Source organism: Hyperolius riggenbachi, chromosome 11 (assembly GCF_040937935.1).
Source record: "Hyperolius riggenbachi isolate aHypRig1 chromosome 11, aHypRig1.pri, whole genome shotgun sequence".
Lineage (NCBI taxonomy): Eukaryota > Metazoa > Chordata > Amphibia > Anura > Hyperoliidae > Hyperolius > Hyperolius riggenbachi.
This window is the reverse complement of record NC_090656.1, coordinates 60,565,985-60,586,691: the sequence shown is the minus strand read 5'-3', so window position 1 is coordinate 60,586,691 and position 20,707 is coordinate 60,565,985. Positions and strand designations below refer to the sequence as shown.

The window sequence follows — 20,707 nt, the reverse complement described above, 5'->3', positions numbered from 1 at the left end:
AGGTAGGTGGGTGCACTGTACAACAGGTAGGTATATGCAGTGATGGGTATTACAAATGTGCAGCTGCCTGTCACACACACAAGTAGTGACTGAATGTGCTGGGCCTGGCAGTGGCACAGTAGGAAACAGTAGGAATTACCAAGGGGCCAAGGTCCAGCAGCTAAGACTGACTGACAGGGCTGTATATGCAACACAAGTGTCTGTGGGACACACACACAAAAAAAAAAAAAATAGATCACAAGAACAACATTAGCTCTCAAAAGAGCCGTTGAGGATGAGGAGTGCTTTTTAGCAATAAGGATCAGCAAGAAAGAGCAACCTAACAAGCCCAACTAAGCTTTCCCTAATGTCTCTGCAGCACCTCTCCCTTCTCTAATTACTGCAGCCACACGAGTGAGTGAAATGGGTGACGCTGCCTGCTATTTATAAGGGGGGGTGGGGCTCCAGGAGGGAGTGTAACCTGACTGGCTACCCTGTGCCTGCCGACTGTGATGTATAGGGTCAAAGTTGACCCCAATGATGTAGTATAGGGGGCGGATCGAACCGCCATAAAGTTTGCGTTTGTTCGCAAACGAGAACCACCAAAGTTTGCGGGTTTTGTCAGAGTGTGGCTTCTCACAGGAAGAGGACTCTATTTGCATCAATGGAGATCCCAGCATTTATACACGGCAGTCAACCAGCACCATGTTGCTTGTTGGCACATTTGCCAGTACATACTTCAATTTGCACAGAACCATCCTGAATACATTTTCATTACACAAAATCCAAAATTCCAACCAATGCATAGAGTGAAATGGTAGATGGTAGATTAACCAAGCAGAGCAGCAAAGGAACATGTCATAGGCCGCAACCCAAGATTTTATAATAGATCATCTTTAATCTACAACATCACAGGATTTCTTTTGGCTTGAATTCTATACACTTACCGGCAGGACGGCTTTTGCATTGTTATGTACAGACAAAATGTGGGTAATACCATTCCTGCTCAGTGATATCTTGTCCTGAGAATCTGTGGATGGGATAGGGACAAGTATGATACAGTACATAAATACAGTATATAGCAAACTAATGCTGTCATAGTTACTATGGGTCTGATGTGCTAAAGTAGAAGTGAGATGGCAATCCTGTAAAAAAGGCTATAATGTCATTTGTGAAGAAAAAGGTCCTAATGCATGTGGTCATGTGACCACATCTCAGATTCCTCAGCCACCAACCACCAATGTTGCTGCAAACATCTGTCCTGCATAAATTGCCAAGTAATCAGCTTTTATAACCACACGTGAGGTTTGTATGGAAGTTTCTCCCTTAAAAGTATCTATGTATTACTCGATTTGCAGCATCGATATCCGTTAGATTCAATCATAATGATCAAATCTGCTAGAGATCACTGCCACAACATGGCCCCCGATCGAATTTCAATTGATTTTTAGCCAAAATCAAAACTATCGATCTGGCATTCTGGAAAGGTCTCACTGACAAGGGCTGCCTGTGGATTGCACTTAATTTGCACTCCACACAGAGAATACAGGTTTGAACCCCAACTCCAGCCAATTATCCAACTCTAATCACCCCAGCACTGGCATCACCTGCCAACAGTAAAAATGTCACCATGTGATAAATGTCAGAAATTCAGAATGTAAATCAAGGAGAGGAAAGATTTTACAATGGGCACACACTGACTAAATCATTTATACATAATTATTGTAAAAATTAAGCACTTTTGTTTATTACGTTATTTTCACTGGAGTTCCTCTTTAACACATAAGTTTGCACTTAATTTGCACGCAACCCCCAGCTCCAGTTAGCAAATACAGGCTTGAACCCACCTCACCAGCCAATTCTCCAATCCAATACAATTGTTTCCCAAATGACACCCCATCCAGCCAAATCCAGGACTAGCTCAGAACTGTCCATCATCCCCGCTACCAGCATTGGTACACCTTACGCCCGCCCCGGATGACCCAGCCAATGGTCAGAAAGGGAGGGAAGTTTCAAACACTATTTACAGGATCTTCTCAAAAAATTAGCATATTGTGATAAAGTTCATTATTTTCTGTAATTTACTGATAAACATTAGACTTTCATATATTTTAGATTCATTACACTACAACTGAAGTAGTTCAAGCCTTTTATTGTTTTAATATTGATGATTTTGGCATACAGCTCATGAAAACTCAAAATTCCTATCTCAAAAAATTAGCATATTTCATCCGACCAATAAAAGAAAAGTGTTTTTAAAACAAAAAAAGTCAACCTTCAAATAATTATGGTCAGTTATGCACTCAATACTTGGTCGGGAATCCTTTTGCAGAAATGACTGCTTCAGTGCGGCGTGGTATGGAGGCAATCAGCCTGTGGCACTGCTCAGGTGTTATGGAGGCCCAGGATGCTTCGATAGCGGCCTTAAGCTCATCCAGAGTGTTGGGTCTTGCGTCTCTCAACTTTCTCTTCACAATATCCCACAAATTCTCTATGGGGTTCAGGTCAGGAGAGTTGGCAGGCCAATTAAGCACAGTAATACCATGGTGTAACGATGGGTGTCAGCAACCAGAGAGAGAATTTGATTCTTGGCGATCTGCAGTATCCCCAAGAATACAGATATCCCTGATTATTGGGGATCTGCAGAATCGCCAATAATCAAATATGTCTAACCTCTAGACACCTGAGTGTGTAAGTGTTTTGGTGCAACAGTAACCTTTGGACCACCGGGGTAGCAGGTGGTCCAATAAGTAGAGAAGACTCTACTGCAGTTAAGGACACCTGGAGAGGGAGTCCCTGACTGATAAGGAGCAGTGTCCCATCTGTAGAGCAGGGGACCCCTACTCTATTGTTATCACATACCATCCATCTTTAACACATAAGTTTGCACTTAATTTGCACGCAACCCCCAGCTCCAGTTAGCAAATACAGGCTTGAACCCACCTCACCAGCCAATTCTCCAATCCAATACAATTGTTTCCCAAATGACACCCCATCCAGCAAAATCCAGGACTAGCTCAGAACTGTCCATCATCCCCGCTACCAGCATTGGTACACCTTACGCCCGCCCCGGATGACCCAGCCAATGGTCAGAAAGGGAGGGAAGTTTCAAACACTATTTACAGGATCTTATCAAAAAATTAGCATATTGTGATAAAGTTCATTATTTTCTGTAATGTACTGATAAACATTAGACTTTCATATATTTTAGATTCATTACACTACAACTGAAGTAGTTCAAGCCTTTTATTGTTTTAATATTGATGATTTTGGCATACAGCTCATGAAAACTCAAAATTCCTATCTCAAAAAATTAGCATATTTCATCCGACCAATAAAAGAAAAGTGTTTTTAAAACAAAAAAAGTCAACCTTCAAATAATTATGGTCAGTTATGCACTCAATACTTGGTCGGGAATCCTTTTGCAGAAATGACTGCTTCAATGCGGCGCGGCATGGAGGCAATCAGCCTGTGGCACTGCTCAGGTGTTATGAAGGCCCAGGATGCTTCGATAGCGGCCTTAAGCTCATCCAGAGTGTTGGGTCTTGCGTCTCTCAACTTTCTCTTCACAATATCCCACAAATTCTCTATGGGGTTCAGGTCAGGAGAGTTGGCAGGCCAATTAAGCACAGTAATACCATGGTGTAACGATGGGTGTCAGCAACCAGAGAGAGAATCTGATTCTTGGCGATCTGCAGTATCCCCAAGAATACAGATATACCTGATTATTGGGGATCTGCAGAATCGCCAATAATCAAATATGTCCAACCTCTAGACACCTGAGTGTGTAAGTGTTTTGGTGCAACAGTAACCTTTGGACCACTGGGGTAGCAGGTGGTCCAATAAGTAGAGAAGACTCTACTGCAGTCAAGGACACCTGGAGAGGGAGTCCCTGACTGATAAGGAGCAGTGTCCCCTCTGTAGAGCAGGGGACCCCTGCTGAAAGGCTGGACACCCTGCGGGGGGGTGACAGCCAGAAGGTCAGACAGGCCAGGTCGGCAACAGAGTATCAGATATGCAAAGTACCAAATCAGGGATCAGAAGAATAGTCAGGAAAGCTACAGGTCATAACAGATATCAGAACAAGGCCTAGTCTGAGATGTGAGGTCCGTGATCTCAACACCCTGGAACTATGCTAGAGAATAACACAGATGATATACAGTATTCCTAGTCTGGGGTGTGAGGGCCGTGATCTCAACACCCTGGAACTATGCTAGAGAATAACACAGATGATATACAGTAACTGGCTAAGTGTGGATTCCCAAGGCCTCCTGGTTCCACCACACTGAAGGATCTGACTAAGGTCTGAGTGCTAACACATAAGCATTCGCAACGCCAGACAACCAGCAACTGAACAGCAGGAGATATATATAGTAAAGCGCTCTACAGCGCCGCCCAGCTCCCATCAACCAATCACTGACTGAGCAGGGATCAGCTGACCGCCCTGATCAACTGATCTTCCTCCTATTGGTATAAAGAGCTTGTCTTGCAGCACGCGCGTAGCTCTCCATCTGTGTGCACTACTAGGTCCAGACAGCCCAGACACATGTTGCTGCGGTGAAACCGCCGCACTGGACGTGGAATCCGCCGCCTTACCGTCAGAACACGCGGCGGCCCCCACGCCATTCCTCCCATGTGCACCACCAGTTCCAGACAACCCAGACGCATGCTGACGCGGACAAACCGCCGCATTAGACGCGGAATCAGCCGCCTTACTGTCAGAACATGCGGCAGCTTTTCCGCTATTCATCACACATGGTCAGTAAAAACCATTTACCAGTGGTTTTGGCACTGTGAGCAGATGGCAGGTCATGCTGAAAAATGAAATCTCCATCTCCATAAAGCTTTTCAGCAGATGGAAGCATGAACCCACTTTTGAACCAGAAACAGAGGTGCCTGACCTGGGGTACAGAGAAGCAGCACTGGACTGTTGCTCAGTGGTCCAAAGTACTTTTTTCGGATGAAAACAACTTTTACATGTCATTTGGAAATCAAGGTGCCAGAGTCTGGAGGAAGACTGGGGAGAGGGAAATGCCAAAATGCCTGAAGTCCAGTGTCAAGTACCCACAGTCAGTGATGGTCTGGGGTGCCATGTCAGCTGCTGGTGTTGGTCCACTGTGTTTTATCAAGGGCAGGGTCAATGCAGCTAGCTATCAGGAGATTTTGTAGCACGTTATGCTTCCATCTGCTGAAAAGCTTTATGCCCTTTGGGGTACTCCTTAGGGGGGGTTTTCCCTAATGTGTTTATCTGGGTTGTCCCTGAATAAGGTTTTAGACTCCCAGAATCCTTAGGGATCAGATGCTGTGATCCTGTCTTGGAATGACACGACCCCAATCTGAGTGAGGTGGCCTTCCATCTCTCCCTTAGCCCCCGCAGGTGTCTGGTTTTTCATGTAACATGTATAATTTATCCACAGGGGACGTCTTTATTTCCATGCTTCAATGTTTTTAATGTACTGCTTTTTTAATGTACTGCTTTTTGTATGTTTTTGTTTTTCAGGTATGCCGCACTTCGGGGCCCGTTGTCTAGGCAACTAGAAGCGGAGCCAGCCTCTTCACCGATACCACTATCCGGGTTGGAGGAAGGACGGTGACGTAATAGTCATGTGCCCGCCGACCAACCAATCAGGCAGTGCCTGAATGACGCACCCGAGAGGGTGACGTCGGAATCCGGAAATGAATCAGTGGCTCGGGGCGGCGCTAGATACGGAAGCGTGCGCTCGGCGGTGGGGCGGCTTTGAAGTGCGGTAAGCCCTTCCCTTATGTAATATGAATGTATTTAAACTGTTTGTACGCTATATACTGTCATTGCTGCCTCTGAAGAAGCAGGTGTTCCTGCGAAACGGCTGTCAGGCCGATTGTACCCATTGTCATTTGGAATTCCAGGTGGATGTTATTAAAGGTGTGATCTAAGCATTATTGCTGGCTGGTGCCCGGATTGCTTTTTTTTCTCTTACAAGTATCCTGAAAAGCTTTATGGAGATGAAGATTTCATTTTTCAGCACGACCTGGCACCTGCTCACAGTTCCAAAACCACTGGTAAATGGTTTACTGACCATGGTATTACTGTGCTCAATTGGCCTGCCAACTCTCCTGACCTGAACCCCATAGAGAATCTGTGGGATATTGTGAAGAGAAAGTTGAGAGACGCAAGACCCAACACTCTGGATGAGCTTAAGGCCGCTATCGAAGCATCCTGGGCCTCCATAACACCTGAGCAGTGCCACAGGCTGATTGCCTCCATGCCACGCCGCATTGAAGCAGTCATTTCTGCAAAAGGATTCCCGACCAAGTATTGAGTGCATAACTGACCATAATTATTTGAAGGTTGACTTTTTTTGTTTTAAAAACACTTTTCTTTTATTGGTCGGATGAAATATGCTAATTTTTTGAGATAGGAATTCGAGTTTTCATGAGCTGTATGCCAAAATCATCAATATTAAAACAATAAAAGGCTTGAACTACTTCAGTTGTAGTGTAATGAATCTAAAATATATGAAAGTCTTATGTTTATCAGTAAATTACAGAAAATAATGAACTTTATCACAATATGCTAATTTTTTGAGAAAATCCTGTATATGTTTGTGTTAACTGTTACATTTATTTATGCTTGATAAAGCAGGGTTGCTCCCCTCGAAACGTGTTGTAATAAAGTTTGCATAATAATAAGGCGTTTACATGCCCACCGTAGCGTGTTCCAAATGACGACCGTGTAATCCCAACCAGATTAACATCCAAGACTGTGAGGACACCCATGCAAGTCAGGTCCCCGGCATAAGAGGGACACAAGCGTGACAGCTGGCAAACCTGTACAGGTTTCTCTATCCTCGACAACCAGGTGAGTCCTTTCCTATAGGGCCTAGATCCCTCACCTACTAGTATCACAGTGTGCGCTTTTTTTTCCATGTCTGTGGTAGGGGCACTCGATTTCCTGACAGCCAACAGACCCCCAGTAGAGCTCACCCATGCATTGTGTACCCCCCGTGCCAGTGGTGAGTATGGAAGCGAAGTCATTGCAGATGTATCATTCTACTCACCTCTTATATTGCCCAGGTAGAAGCCATCTAGGATCTAAAAGAAAGAAAACAAATGATCTGTTACAGATGCACACATCTATCATGTATAGCCTGAGATGGCCAATGGCATGCTAATAATTTGAGCTTTCATGCAAATTTAAAGTGAGCCAGAACTGAACATAAACTGATGAAATAATTGTATCTACACTCATCCTAAAAAATACTTTTTTGTAGAATCACAGTTTTATTTTCTTTTTAAAAGCTGAAAAAGTAGGTTTAATGTTATATTGCCCCAGCTGTATGACACAGTCTTATGCTGGGCATACACGGGGTCGATACGGCGGCCGATTAGCCGCCGGATCCGCCCCCGCCGCGTACCTGCTCGTCCGCGCGTGCGCGCGGATCGATTCCTGCTCATCCCCGCCGGCCCTCCTTATGCTCGATTCCCTGCTATTGTCCGCCGGCGGGGATCGAGCGGGGAATCTATCCGGCAGGTCATCGACCTGTCGGATATTATCAATCGAGCCATCAGGCTAGATTGATAAGCCTGCCCAGCATGCCGTGTATGCCCAGCATTACACATAGTCTGACACAATTTAAGACCATAATCTATTAGTTTATTATTAGTCTATTAATTAGTTATCAGTAAGGATTCAACCATAGTCCGACTAGGAAGAGAGAAAATGTCACTTGCATGGATCACAGTCTAGTTATTTGATAGCAGTGTGGTGAGGTTACTTTAAGACACTAACCCCCCCCCCCCCCCCCAACAACCCCACTCCCTCCCTCCATATTCTGCAAAGCAATTTCAAATTTGCACAAGCCCCTAAATTCAACCTGGACTTTTGCACAGGAGAGATGGAAAACAGAGAAATCCACTGTGTCCATCCTGTGGGTGTTTATAGAGAACAGCCTGTCTACTTCTCCCTTCTCAGCATGTAATGAGTGGTGAGCTAATATGTAAACACAGAAGGTTAACCCTTTTTGTGCTCCCAGCAAACAAGGAAGTAACCACTCTGCAGCATCTCTGTAGGAGCTCTATAAGCTGTAACAAGGAAATGTTTCTCTGTAAAGGTTATTATGCTGTTGCTTATCTTTTAGAGCAGAGAGTAAGTTCTGAGTTCAGGTCATCATTAATGAGCCTAAATTTGCAGCCAGTATGAGTTAGGTGTTGCTTAGTTTAGCACACATTGGCCTCGATTCACAAAGTTTAGCGCCGTGCAGCGCGCGCGGAACGATGCACCGGGTGCGCCGAAAAGTTTGCGCGCGATAACTTAGCTCACAAAGCTTAGCATGACCTAAAGCCCTTTAGGCGTGCTAAGGGCCTTTTCACAGGCGTGCTAACATTTAGCACGCTTTTATCCCATTGAATCTTCCTTTTGCTAGTTATTGGTATGCTTGGCACAGTACATACACATGTCACATGTCACCTCGGGTACCCCTTCATGTAGATGGCACACAACTCTGAACTGGGACAGCCCAAATTGACCAGCAGTGCATTGGATTTGCTCATTTGACAGCTACATAGAATTTGGATTCATTTGTGGGTCAGAACTATGAGAATCACATTCATCATTTCTATATATGAACAATACACAGTTGATCATAATCTATAGGTGCCAATTTATGACAAGTCTATAAATAACTTTTTCAGCATCAATACTGGAAATATGGATGCACATATGTCTGGGAAACACAACAAATAATAAATAGATAGTTTCAAACATCTTTATCAAAGATAGTAAAGTTAATCAGCTCACCTGGAGATATAAAAAAACAATAGCTTCATATGTACATATTTGGAAACACTGCATGATATTACACTCTTTCTGGGGTAAGATCAGGGTAAGATCAGGGCCAGATTTATCATAAGGCACCGTAGACACGTACCTACAGGTGCCTGATGATGGAAAAGGGGCTCACTCCTCTCCCCAACTGCCTCCCTCCCTCCTTCCCTATGCAAAGTCTTGATAAGAGTGTACATGAGAGGTTACTTACTCTGCTCTCGGCATTCCATTGATGAGATCTCTCTTCAGTCAGGGGCACCACTGGCTACTTAATACTGAGGTTCCTTTAGCTACCTAATACAAGGGGGCACCTCTAGCTGCTTAATATTGAGGATAGCTCTGGCTACCTAATACTAAGGGGCACAGGTGTCACTACCTTTGACAGGCAAGAGAAATAAGGGAGAAGTGACAGTTGGAACAGCGAGAACACTTGCAGTGCGGTTTGGCACGGGTTTCTAGGTCCATGAAGGGTGAATTCTAAGGTGCCTCTGAGGTAAATCCGGGCCTGGGTAAGATAGAAAAATTCTAACAACTAATCACCCTCAATAGTGTTATCAACAACACTCCAGCCCATGTGGGCTGGAGTGTTATTAACACTATATATAATATTATTACCAGGTAGAGGAAAATAAGTATAACAGTAAGCGCAACTGGTGTAAAAATACACCAAATCTTTGGACAATGGACACAAGGACACTGTGTCAGATTTCTTCAATCTTGAGATAATTGAGTTACCCCAAATCCCAATAAAGAAAGAAGTGAACCAACATTTTACAAATTTGGCATCGGATAAAGAGACAGGCCTCAATCCACGGAGCATTATCAAACGTTTATCAAACACTTTATCAAACGTTTGATAATTTACCTCATGGGTAAAATCTCATTTTGAAATCACTAAGGTGTTATATATTTGTTGAACCTTTTATCGGTAAAACATTCAATAAATATATAACATCTTAGTGAATTTAAAATGAGATTTTACCCATGAGGTAAATTATCAAACGTTTGACAAAGTGTTTGATAAACGTTTGATAATGCTCCGTGAATTGAGGCCATAATGATTAACTAAAGAAAGAAACTGAATGTATTGCTCTTTCTCAGATTTAACAATTCAACACTAATAACAATATTCAGACCAACTATATAAACTCCCTTCCCCCTCCTTTTTTCTATGAGTAATATCCATTACGAGTAGGATTAAAGTTAAAGAGGAACTGGAGTCAAAATAAGGTAATGAATAAAATTGCTAATTTATAAATTACTTAGTCAGTGTTGTAAAATCTTTCCTCCCCCTGATTTACATTCTGAACTTTATCAGGGGTGGCGACATCTTTAGTCCTGTCAGGTGCAGCTCTGTGGAATGTTTGTTTCTAAAAATCTCGAAGCCAGTAAAAATAATGCTGCATAGCTAAACAGCCTAGGCTGTGACATCACTGGGAGGGAGGGGCTACATACCAATATACAGCAATTCATAGATATTGGAAGTGTTTTTTGATGCTGAAACCAGGAAAAGAACTGTAAAACTGGTAATCATGAATAATTAATTGCTTTCTACTATTTGTCACTACAGGGCCTCTTTAAGTAACCCCCTTTGGTCACTTCTATTGAATCTCTTTAACTCTATTTTATGCTTCCCTCTCTATCTTACCTTTTCTTTTTTGTTCTAATTTCATACAGGCAACCACAAAACAATTTCCTAGATCAATACAGCAATCTGATGGAGCTTAGTAAGACGGTCAAGGAACTGCACTAAGGTGCTGCTTATGGTAAAAAAAAAAAAAATAGCATAGCTCCCAACTTTTCGAGATAAGAAAGAGGGGCACTATAAGACACGCCCCTGCCACCCCCTAATCATCCCCCCACCCCACTCACACACACACACCTCATCATGCATAGCACAAAGAATTCAGAAGTGAAAGATGTCACAGAAGCGCTGACCTGCCGATCGGTCGGTGATACTTACAGGCATCCAACAGGACACTGAGGAAAACCAGAGCTCTGACGAAGGACCCAAATGACTTCAAGGGGCTTGAAGAAGCCCCAGGTAAGTAAAAAGAGATGCATTTCTTTGCCTCGGGAGTCCTTTAACCTCCTTGGCGGTAACCCTGTGTGTGACACGGGGTAAGCCGCCGGAGGGTGCCGCTTAGGCCCTGCTGGGACGATTTACATAATTTTTTTTTCCAAACACGCACGTGTTTGGTCTGATCGCCGCCGATGCGCCGCTACCCGCCGCGATACAGGCCCCCCTGCATACCCCTTGCACAGCCTGGCCAATTGCCGCCAGGCTGCGCTATGGGGTGGATCGGGATTCCCCGTGACGTCACGACGTCGGCTACGTTGATGACGTCACTCCGTTCGTCGCCATGGCGACGGGGGAAGCCCTCAAGGAAATCTTGTTCAGAACGGGATTTCCTTATGGGCAAGCGGCGTCGGCGGCGATCGGCAAGTACGGGGGGGGGCGCCGCAGGGAGGGGGGAAGCATGTAGCTAGCGCTAGGCTAGCTACATGCTAAAAATTTTTTTGAAAAAAACCCTCCCGCGGCCGCGCAGCCGCACATATCATACCACCAGGGAGGTTAAGATGCGTACACACCTTTCATGGATGTCGCCCATCGGAGGCTGAGCTGCACAGATGCGTGTCAGCTGTGTAGCTAGTGCTATATAGTTATGCGGGGAGGCGGAGGGATGTCAGAGCGGCGTGTATATGACATCATGCGGCGGGGCGGGGGAACGGCGAGAACAATGCAATCATCCTTTGCTGGAGGTGAGTTGATTCACAAGCAGATCGCTTGCAGGTTGGGGGCCACTGTATACATGTGTGATTATCGTCTGAGGTGGTTGTTATTGGCCACCTTGACTTTTGGCTTTTGACATTGTTTTCCCATAATAGCCTGGTGCAGAAGTTGAGGATACAGGGACTAGTAGAAAACGTGTATGTTAGTAGAGAACTGGTTAAGTGATAGAAGGCAAAGAGTGCTGGTAAACGGAACATACTCAAAAAGAGGAAACTGTTAGCAGTGGTGTACCACAAGGGTCAGTACTTGGTCCAATTCTTTTCAATATATTTATTAATGATTTAGTAGATGGAATACAGAGTAATGTAGCCATCTTTGCATATACAAAATTATGCAGAATTATCACTTAAAGAGAACCTGTACTGAGTAAAATTATTTAAAATAAACACTGGAGGTAACTTCAAATGAACATTACATAGTTACCTTGCCATCAGTTCCTCTCAGAAGCTCGCCATTTTCTTCTGACAGTGATCCCTTCCAGTTCTGACATTTTGTCAGAACTGAAATACATCAGTTGCTCTCAGTTATATATATCAGTTGCTGTCAGTTACAGCTGAGAGGAGAACTGATGTGTCCATGTTTCCCTATGGCTCAAGTGAGTGATGTTACAGTTTAACAGTGTGCTGACCAGGAAGCTGTTAGGGGGTAATGGCCATTTTCAAAATGGAGGACGGAGAATTCCCTTGATCACAGTGGACAAACAGGACGCAGGAGAGGAGAAAGAGATTGATGAGTAGACTACACAGGAGGTAAGTATGATGTGTGTATGTTTATTTAGACTTTTATTTTCAGTTCAGGTTTTCTTTAAACAGATAGTGACATATTACAACAGGATCTTGAAACCATGGCTATATGGACAGGCACATGGCAAATTAAATTAAATTTAATGTTGATAAATGTAAAGTCATGCGCCTTAGACGTACCAATGGTAGATCATCATATAAAATAAACTGCATACAGCTGGGAACATCAGACTTGGAGAAGGACTTAGGAATACTGGTTGATAACAAGTTAAGTAATCGTATTCAATGCCAAGCAGTGGTAGCTAAAGCAAATAAAGTTCTGCATAAAACAGGAAATAAAATCATGAGATGCTAGTATACTACTCCCTCTGTATAAATCACTTGTGAGGCCACATCTGGAGTGTGGGATACAGTTTTGGGCACCACACTATAGAAAGGAGGACACTGACCTTCTAGAACGGGTACTAAGATGTACAACTATATGAATCAGAGGGATTACCAAGAAAGGATGGACAAACTGGGCTTATTTAGCTTGGAGAAAAGGCAACTGACAGATGACATGATTAACATGTACAAATATATCAGAGGGCAATACAATCAAATACAGCAGAGGGCAATTTATCAAATGAACATCTATCAGTATTGGTGCTGTTATCCAAACTGCACATCAATTGTACTGGTGTCACTGGTTGTCCTGATTATACAGTATGTTAAAGGGGTTCTTTCGCGAAAAAAGTAGGCAGTTAAAAATGTGACAGATGACAGGTTTTGGGCCAGTCCATCTTTTTAAGGGGGATTTTCAGGGCTTTCTTTGTTTTCAACAGCATTTCCTGAACAGCAGTTGCAAAATCTAACTGACATAATAGTGTGCAAGTGATTAGGGAGGCCAACTGATATCTTGCTATTTTGGCAGTTAAACTGCTGTTCAGGAAATGCTGTTGAAAACAAAGAAAGCCTTGAGAATCCCCCTTAAAAAAGATGGACTGGCCCAAAACCTGTCATCTGTCACATTTTTTAACTGCCTACTTTTTTCGCGAAAGAAGCCCTTTAAACTGCTCTACTATCTATGCTCCCCATTGTGTCATGTTTTGCACATTGTACAGCACTACAAATTATGTTGGAGCTCTATAAATATAAATAATAATAATGCAAAAGCTTGGCGGATGAGGTTTTTGCCTAAAGGGTTGTACAATGGACAAGGGGAGGAAATAAGTTTTTGCCATTTATTTAGAAAGGGGTCCTTCACAGCAGGGCTGGATTTACCATAAGGCACTTTAGGCACATGCCTACAGGCACCTGATGATGGAAAGGCGGCTCACTCCCCTCCTTCCCTGTGCAGAATCCTGATGAGAGTGTAAATGAGAGGTTTCTCACCCTCAGTGCAGTTTCTAGGCTGAAATGCACCCAGGGCGAGGGTGTAAAAATTGCGCCCCCCCCCCCCCCTCCCCGCAGCAAGGTATGGGTGCCCGCAGTATGGGTTAGCCAGGTATAGTTGCACTCAGTATAGATTTCCCCAGAATAGGTACCCCAGTATAGGTAGCCAGCTATAGGTCCCCCCAGTATAGGTAGCCAGGCATAGGTGAGCCAGCATAGTTGCCTCCGGTATAGGTTAGCCAGGTAGGTGCCTCTAGTATAGGTAGCCAGTATAGTTGCCCCCAGTATAGGTTAGATAGGCAGGCGTCCCCGGTATAAATTAGATAGGTAGTAGGTGCCCCCAGTACAGGTTAGCTAGGTGGGTGCCTCTAATATAGGTAGCCAGAATAGTTGCACCCAGCATAGGTTAGATAGGTAGATGCCCCCAGTATAGGTTAGTTAGGTAGGTGCCTCCAATATAGGTAGCTAGTATAGTTGTCACCTGTATAGGCTAGCTAGGTAGGTAGGTGCCCCCAATACAGGTTAGATAAGTTAATGCTCCCACTATAGGTTAGATAGGTAGCTGCCCCCCAGTATAGGTTAGATAGGTAGGTGCCCCCCTGTATAGGTTAGATTAGGTAGCTGCCTCCTTAGTATAGGTTAGATTAGGTAGCTGCCCCCCAGGTTAGATAGGTAGCTGCCCCCCAGTATAGGTTAGATAGGTAGGTGCCCCCCAGTATAGGTTAGATAGGTAGCTGCCCCCCAGTATAGGTTAGATAGGTAGGTGCCCCCCAGTATAGGTTAGATAGGTAGGTGCCCCCCAGTATAGGTTAGATAGGTAGCTGCCCCCAGTATAGGTTAGATAGGTAGCTGCCCCCAGTATAGGTTAGATAGCTGCCCCCCAGTATAGGTTAGATTAGGTAGCTGCCCCCCAGTATAGGTTAGATTAGGTAGGTGCCCCCCAGTATAAGTTAGATTAGGTAGGTGCCCCCCAGTATAGGTTAGATTAGGAAGTTGCCCCCTAGTATAGGTTAGATTAGGTAGGTGCCCCCCAGTTTAGGTTAGATAGGTAGCTGCCCCTCAGTATAGGTTAGATAGGTAGGTGCCCCCCAGGATAGGTTAGATAGGTAGGTGCCCCCCAGGATAGGTTAGATAGGTAGGTGCCCCCCAGGATAGGTTAGATAGGTAGCTGCCCCAGTATAGGTTAGATTAGGTAGGTGCCCCCCAGTATAGGTTAGATTAGGTAGGTGCCCCCCAGTATATGTTAGATAGGTATGTGCCCCCCAGGATAGGTTAGATAGGTAGGTGCCCCCCAGGATAGGTTAGATAGGTAGCTGCCCCAATATAGGTTAGGTAGGTGCCCCCCATGATGGAGGGGGGAGCCGCAGCCGCTGGGAGGGCAGCCCGACCTATCCCTCCCTTCCACTCCCCGGGCCGCCCTCCGTGCGATCTCCCCTCGGACTGCGGAGTAATGCAGCAGGGAAGCGCTATAGAAAACAACTCACCTCCCTGGTTCCGATCGCTGCTCTCTCGCCGCCAGTCTCCTCTCTCTGCATAGACGCTGATACACACACACGCTGCTTCCGGCTAAATAGGAAGCAGCGTGTGTGTGTATCAGTGTTTATGGAGATCATGCAGGATCATGCAGGTAGTATATATTAATTTTATGGCAGGACATGACTGCAATCGGAAAGACGTGTCAAATTGTGCACTGGAAAAATGTCAACCTCATGGGGGAGGGGTGTTGCAACAAGTCAGTACAAAACATACCTGGGAGGGGATTTCACATTGCTAAACAGCCTGGGCTAAGCATCACTGGGAGGGCGGAGCCACAAAATAATATATAGCATATAGATGTAGTAAGTGTTTCTGATGCTGAAACCAGGAAAATTACCGTAAATTTACTGCATTCTACTATACCTTAGTACAGGGCCTCTTTAAAGCAGTCTCCATATTATTTTCCCCCATGTAATGTATTCCCCAGCAAGCGTGAGAGAAGTTAATTTTAGCTCATCTTGCTGGTGTATGACCTTTCCCATCAGTCGCAGTGTGCAGACACATAATACAACCACTGACACCACAACGCTAACGTTCCCATTGTGGGGGTGAGTATCTGACACTCTCCCAAATACAGTAGAATCTCGTTAAAGTAAACTCTGATATAGTAAACCTCTGGATATAGTAAACTGAGTTCTCAGGTCCCAGCAAATGCATCAGTATAAATATATGATGTATGACCAATTCTGATATAGTAAACTTCTGATATAGTAAACTACTTTTCCTGGTCCCTTGGAGTTTACTATAAAGGGATTCTACTGTAATCTATACTAAAGTCATGTAGAAGCCTGAAAATGCACAGGCAGGTCCATAAAACCCCATTTCTTAACCTCCTTAGCGGTATGGACGAGCTCAGCTCGTCCCTTACCACCGGAGGGCGCCGCTTTTTTCTCAAATACGCAGCAAGCACTTTGCTTGCTGCGTGTCTACTGTGATCGCCGCCGCCCGCCGCCGATGCGCCGCTATGTGCCGCGATAGAGCCCCCCCCCCGCCAGACCCCGTGCGCAGCCTGGCCAATCAGTGCCAGGCAGTGCTGCGGGGTGGATTGGAACTCCGGATGACGTCACTACGTCGATGACGTCATCACGATTGTCGCCATGGCGACGGGGGAAGCCCTAAAGGAAGTCCCGTTCAGAATGGGATTTCCTTATGGGCGAGTGCGCCGGCGGCGATCGGAGGGGTGGGAGGGATAGCGCGGGAGGGATAGCGCAGGGAGGGGGGCATCATGTAGCTAGCGCTAGGCTAGCTACATGATAGGGATTAAAAAAAAAAATCAAACCATACTGCTGCGCATCCACCCTGGCGATCTTAATAGAACGCCAGGGTGGCCCATGACTGCAGAAGGTTTTCCTCTTAAGTTATTTACTGAATCATCATGTGAGGATCAGATGAGATTATAGGGTCAGAGTGCCAAGAATAGATATTACAGGGTAGGGGGTATGCTGAAGAGGGGAGCAGCATGTCCTGCAAAATACACACACAGTCACATAGACTCACACACACACACACACACACACACAGATACAAAACACACACACACAGATACAAAATACACACACAATCACATAGACTCAGACACACACACAAACACACACACACAAACACACACACACACACACACACAGATACAAAATACACCCACAGTCAAATAGACTCACAAACACGCACATACCAAGATACAAAACACACACGCACACACACACACACACACACACACACACACACACACACACACACACACACACACACACACACACACACACACACACACACACACACACACACACACACACACACACACAGATACAAAACACACACACACACACAGAGATACAAAACACACACACAATCACATAAACTCAGACACACACACAGATACAAAATACACCCACAGTCAAATAGACTCACAGACAAACACGCACATACCAAGATACAAAACACACACGCACACACATACACACACATACACAAACATACAAAATACACACCCAGTCACAGAGACTCTCAGACACACACACACACGCACATACCAAGATACAAAACACACACACACACACAGATACAAAATACACACACAGTCACATGAACTCACAGATACAAAAATCACACTACAGACACTCACTCATGTCTCTTCCCCTTTTATTATTATTATTATTATTATTATTATTATTATTGATTTTTAAAGCACCAACATATTCTGTGGCGCTGTACATAGTAGGAAAACAAACAAGGGGTACATAATGATAAAGACATCGATATAAATCAAAATATGGACACTGGTACAAAATGCAGAAATGGTGGTTACAATGACAGATGTAACATGATGAATAAAATGTATAACAGAGCGCACGCTATTAAAGGGGCACTACAGCGAAAAACTGTAAAATGTAAAATATGTGCAAACATATACAAATAAGAAGTTCATTTTTTCCAGAGTAAAATGAGCCATAAATTACTTTTCTCCTATAATGCTGTCACTTACAGTAGGTTGTAGAAATCTGACAGAAGTGACAGGTTTTGGACTAGTCCATCTCTTCATAGCAGATTCTCAGCAAGGCTTTTATTCTGTATAAAGATATTCCCTGAAAAGGATTTATACAAAGATGCTGGCCAGCTTCCCTGCTCCCTACACAGTTTTTTGGCAGTTGGACAGAGCAACTGCTATTCACTAAGTGATTTTGAAAATAAATATATCCCTGAGAATTCCCTATAAAGAGATGAACTAGTCCAAAACCTGTCACTTCTGTCAGATTTCTACTACCTACTACCTACCTATTAAGTGACAGCAATGTAGAAGAAAGGTACTTTATGGCTCATTTTACTCTAGAAAAAATGTACTTCTTATTTGTGTGTTTGCACATATTTTAAATTTTACATTTTTTTGCTGTAGTGCCCTTTTAAATGAACAATTTTCTGTCAGTAAATTATCAATTTACTGTCTCTCACTTTCCTCTCTCTCTTTTCTCATCTTCATCTTCAACTTAAAATAACTTTTTTTCATCTTCAACTTAAAATAACTATTCAGCACTTTGCAATGCAAATAGTACCACAAAGTAGGTGAAAAAGTACTATTAAAATTATTTTGATTATTTGTTTGCTTGCTGGTGGTTTAAAAGACATGGGCCATATGCAATTCACTTTTCAATTCACAATTCACATAGGCTTCAGCCTATGACAGCCGATAACTATTTTGCCTGCCAGGGGGACAGCCGTGTGTCACACGGCTGTTCCCAGTACAGCGCTGCTGCAGATCGCAGCGCTGTACAAACTAATTAGACAGTGTTTTGTTTCGCCGTCTAACAGTCTCCCGAGCGGCAATCGCCACTGGGAGACTGAAGGCGGAGCTCCGTCTTCCAAGCAGAAGATGCGCGCGCAGCCTGTGCATGCTCTCCTGCTAGCCCCGAAGAAGGCCGTTCACGCCAATCGGCGTGGAGCGGTCCTGGGGCTGCCGCGCTGCTCACGCCAATTGGCGTGGAGCAGTCGGCAAGTAGTTAAAGAGGCCCTGTAGTGACATATAGTAGAATGCAGTAAATTGCTCAGTATACCCACTTTTATGGTAATTTTCCTGGTTTCAGCATCTGAAACACTTCCTATAACCAGGGGCGTAACTAAGAGCCCCCGGGCCCCCCTGCAAAAATTGTGAGTGGACCCCCTCCCCTCCGGGGCCCCCCTCCCCCCAGGGCCCGCTCGTGGCTGTTTTGGGGGGCTGGAGGGGTCGCACCATGAGGGGAAAGCTATGGCCACACTCGGCGGGGAGGGGGCAAGGTCCCCCCCCCTCCCTCACCTTGGGCTTTCCCCTCTGTGCTCCCCTCCAGCTTCAATAGCTATACAAGACAAGTGCAGCGAGCGGAGCGGCCAGCAGCGGCAGGCAAACATACCTTCCGTGCTTCCGGACGCTTCTCGCTCTAGTGACTGACGCGACTTCCTGTTTTATACAGGAAGTCGCATCAGTCACTAGAGCGAGAAGTGTCTGTGCTGGAACGCACGGAAGGTATGTTTGCCTGCCGCTGCCCGCCGCAGCACTGCACTTGTCTTGTATAGCTATTGAAGCTGGAGGGGAGCACAGAGGGGAAAGCCCGAGGTGAGGGAGGGGGGGGGACCTTCCCCCCTCCCCGCCGAGTGTGGCCATAGCTTTCCCCTCATGGTGCGACCCCTCCAGCCCCCCAAATCGGGCAGGAGCGGGCCCTAGGGGGGGGGGGGGCTGGGCCCCCCCCGCGGGCGCATGGGCTGCATCCCCTATTGTTACGCGCATGCCTATAACTACGGTATAGGTATATATTGCTGTATATTGGTAGGTAGCCACACCCTCCCAGTGATGTCACAGCCTAGACTTTTTAGCTATGTAGAATTTTCCTCCTAGAGCATTCTGGGAGACCAGGCATTATTTTCACTGGCTTAGAAACTCTCAGTAAACAAACATTCCACAGTGGTGCAACTGCCAGGACTGAAGATGTCTCCACCTGTGATACATTTCAGAATGTAAATCAGGGAGTGGAAAGATTCTACTGTGGGCAAACACTGACTAAGTAATTTATAAATAAATAGTTAAAAAAAAATATTCATTACATTATTTCCACTACAGTTCCTCTTTAAATTGGTAGAACGTCTCCTCCTGGGTCACAGATCTACATGCTAGGAATTTTTTTTTTCGCTTGTTTGTTTTTGCTAAACAATCCACAATTAAAAAAAAATGATTACACATATGAAATTGTACAAATGTAACACACAAGAGACAGGCGTTACTAAACATAGAAAGCAATCACCATGACGGCGGTTACCTGGCTCATTCCACCTCCCATGACTGTATCTGAGGCCGGTCGCCAGGCGCTGCAGGTAAACACAAGACACGGCGTGCAGCAGGACTGCTACAGCAGCAACTGACACAGCTTAGAAGAAAGAGGAGAGAGCAGAGAGGGAACATCCACACTACCTTATAGGATGGATTAGCCGGGGAGGGGGACACACTGAGGAGGAAGACAGGGAATCTTACTGTCAGGTCCGAGCTACCCTGCAAGATCTAGCATGATGGGATTTGCAGCAATATAGGAATCAAGTTGCTTAAGCAGATCTCTCAAGCAAGTGACAGGTGGGGCTGGTGACACGTCTGGCCTCTGTGGAGAGACAGAAGCCAAGAGGCATAACTGGCAATTACTTTGACGTTTAGGAGGAGGGACCTATGGGGATTACCACAACACAAACCACTTCGCTTGACTTTATTCAATTCAATAAACTTTCTAATACTAGAAACAAAAGGGACACTATGGCTCATATGGGGAGGTGTAAAGTCCAGAGGAGCCCCAAGACTTCCTATGGATACAGGAAAAACATAGCAGGAGACCAGGAGCCTCTTATGGTGTAGTATATTAATGTCACGTTCTGGATAAATACAAAGTGACGAGGTACTCACAAAGGTGGGTTGCAAGACCAGCAACCACAGTATAAAATCCAGTGAGGAAATCCTGTCCCCACTCGGGTTCT

The 20,707-nt window shown here is 44.9% G+C and overlaps 1 protein-coding gene across 1 annotated transcript in view; it reads right to left on the bottom strand.

The window, feature by feature from the left end:
* LOC137539080 (dual specificity protein phosphatase 22-A-like) overlaps positions 1 to 20,317 on the bottom strand; it is a 144,331-nt gene extending 124,014 nt beyond the window's left edge. Inside the window, exons 1-3 of the mRNA XM_068261551.1 lie at positions 20,008 to 20,317; positions 7,017 to 7,050; positions 927 to 1,009 (exon numbers count right to left, since the gene is read on the bottom strand). Of these exons, the coding sequence (XP_068117652.1) occupies positions 927 to 1,009; positions 7,017 to 7,050; positions 20,008 to 20,028 (138 nt within the window). The 5' untranslated portion in view covers positions 20,029 to 20,317. The remainder of the gene's footprint in view (positions 1 to 926; positions 1,010 to 7,016; positions 7,051 to 20,007) is intronic.
* Between the last annotated feature and the right edge of the window lie 390 nt (positions 20,318 to 20,707).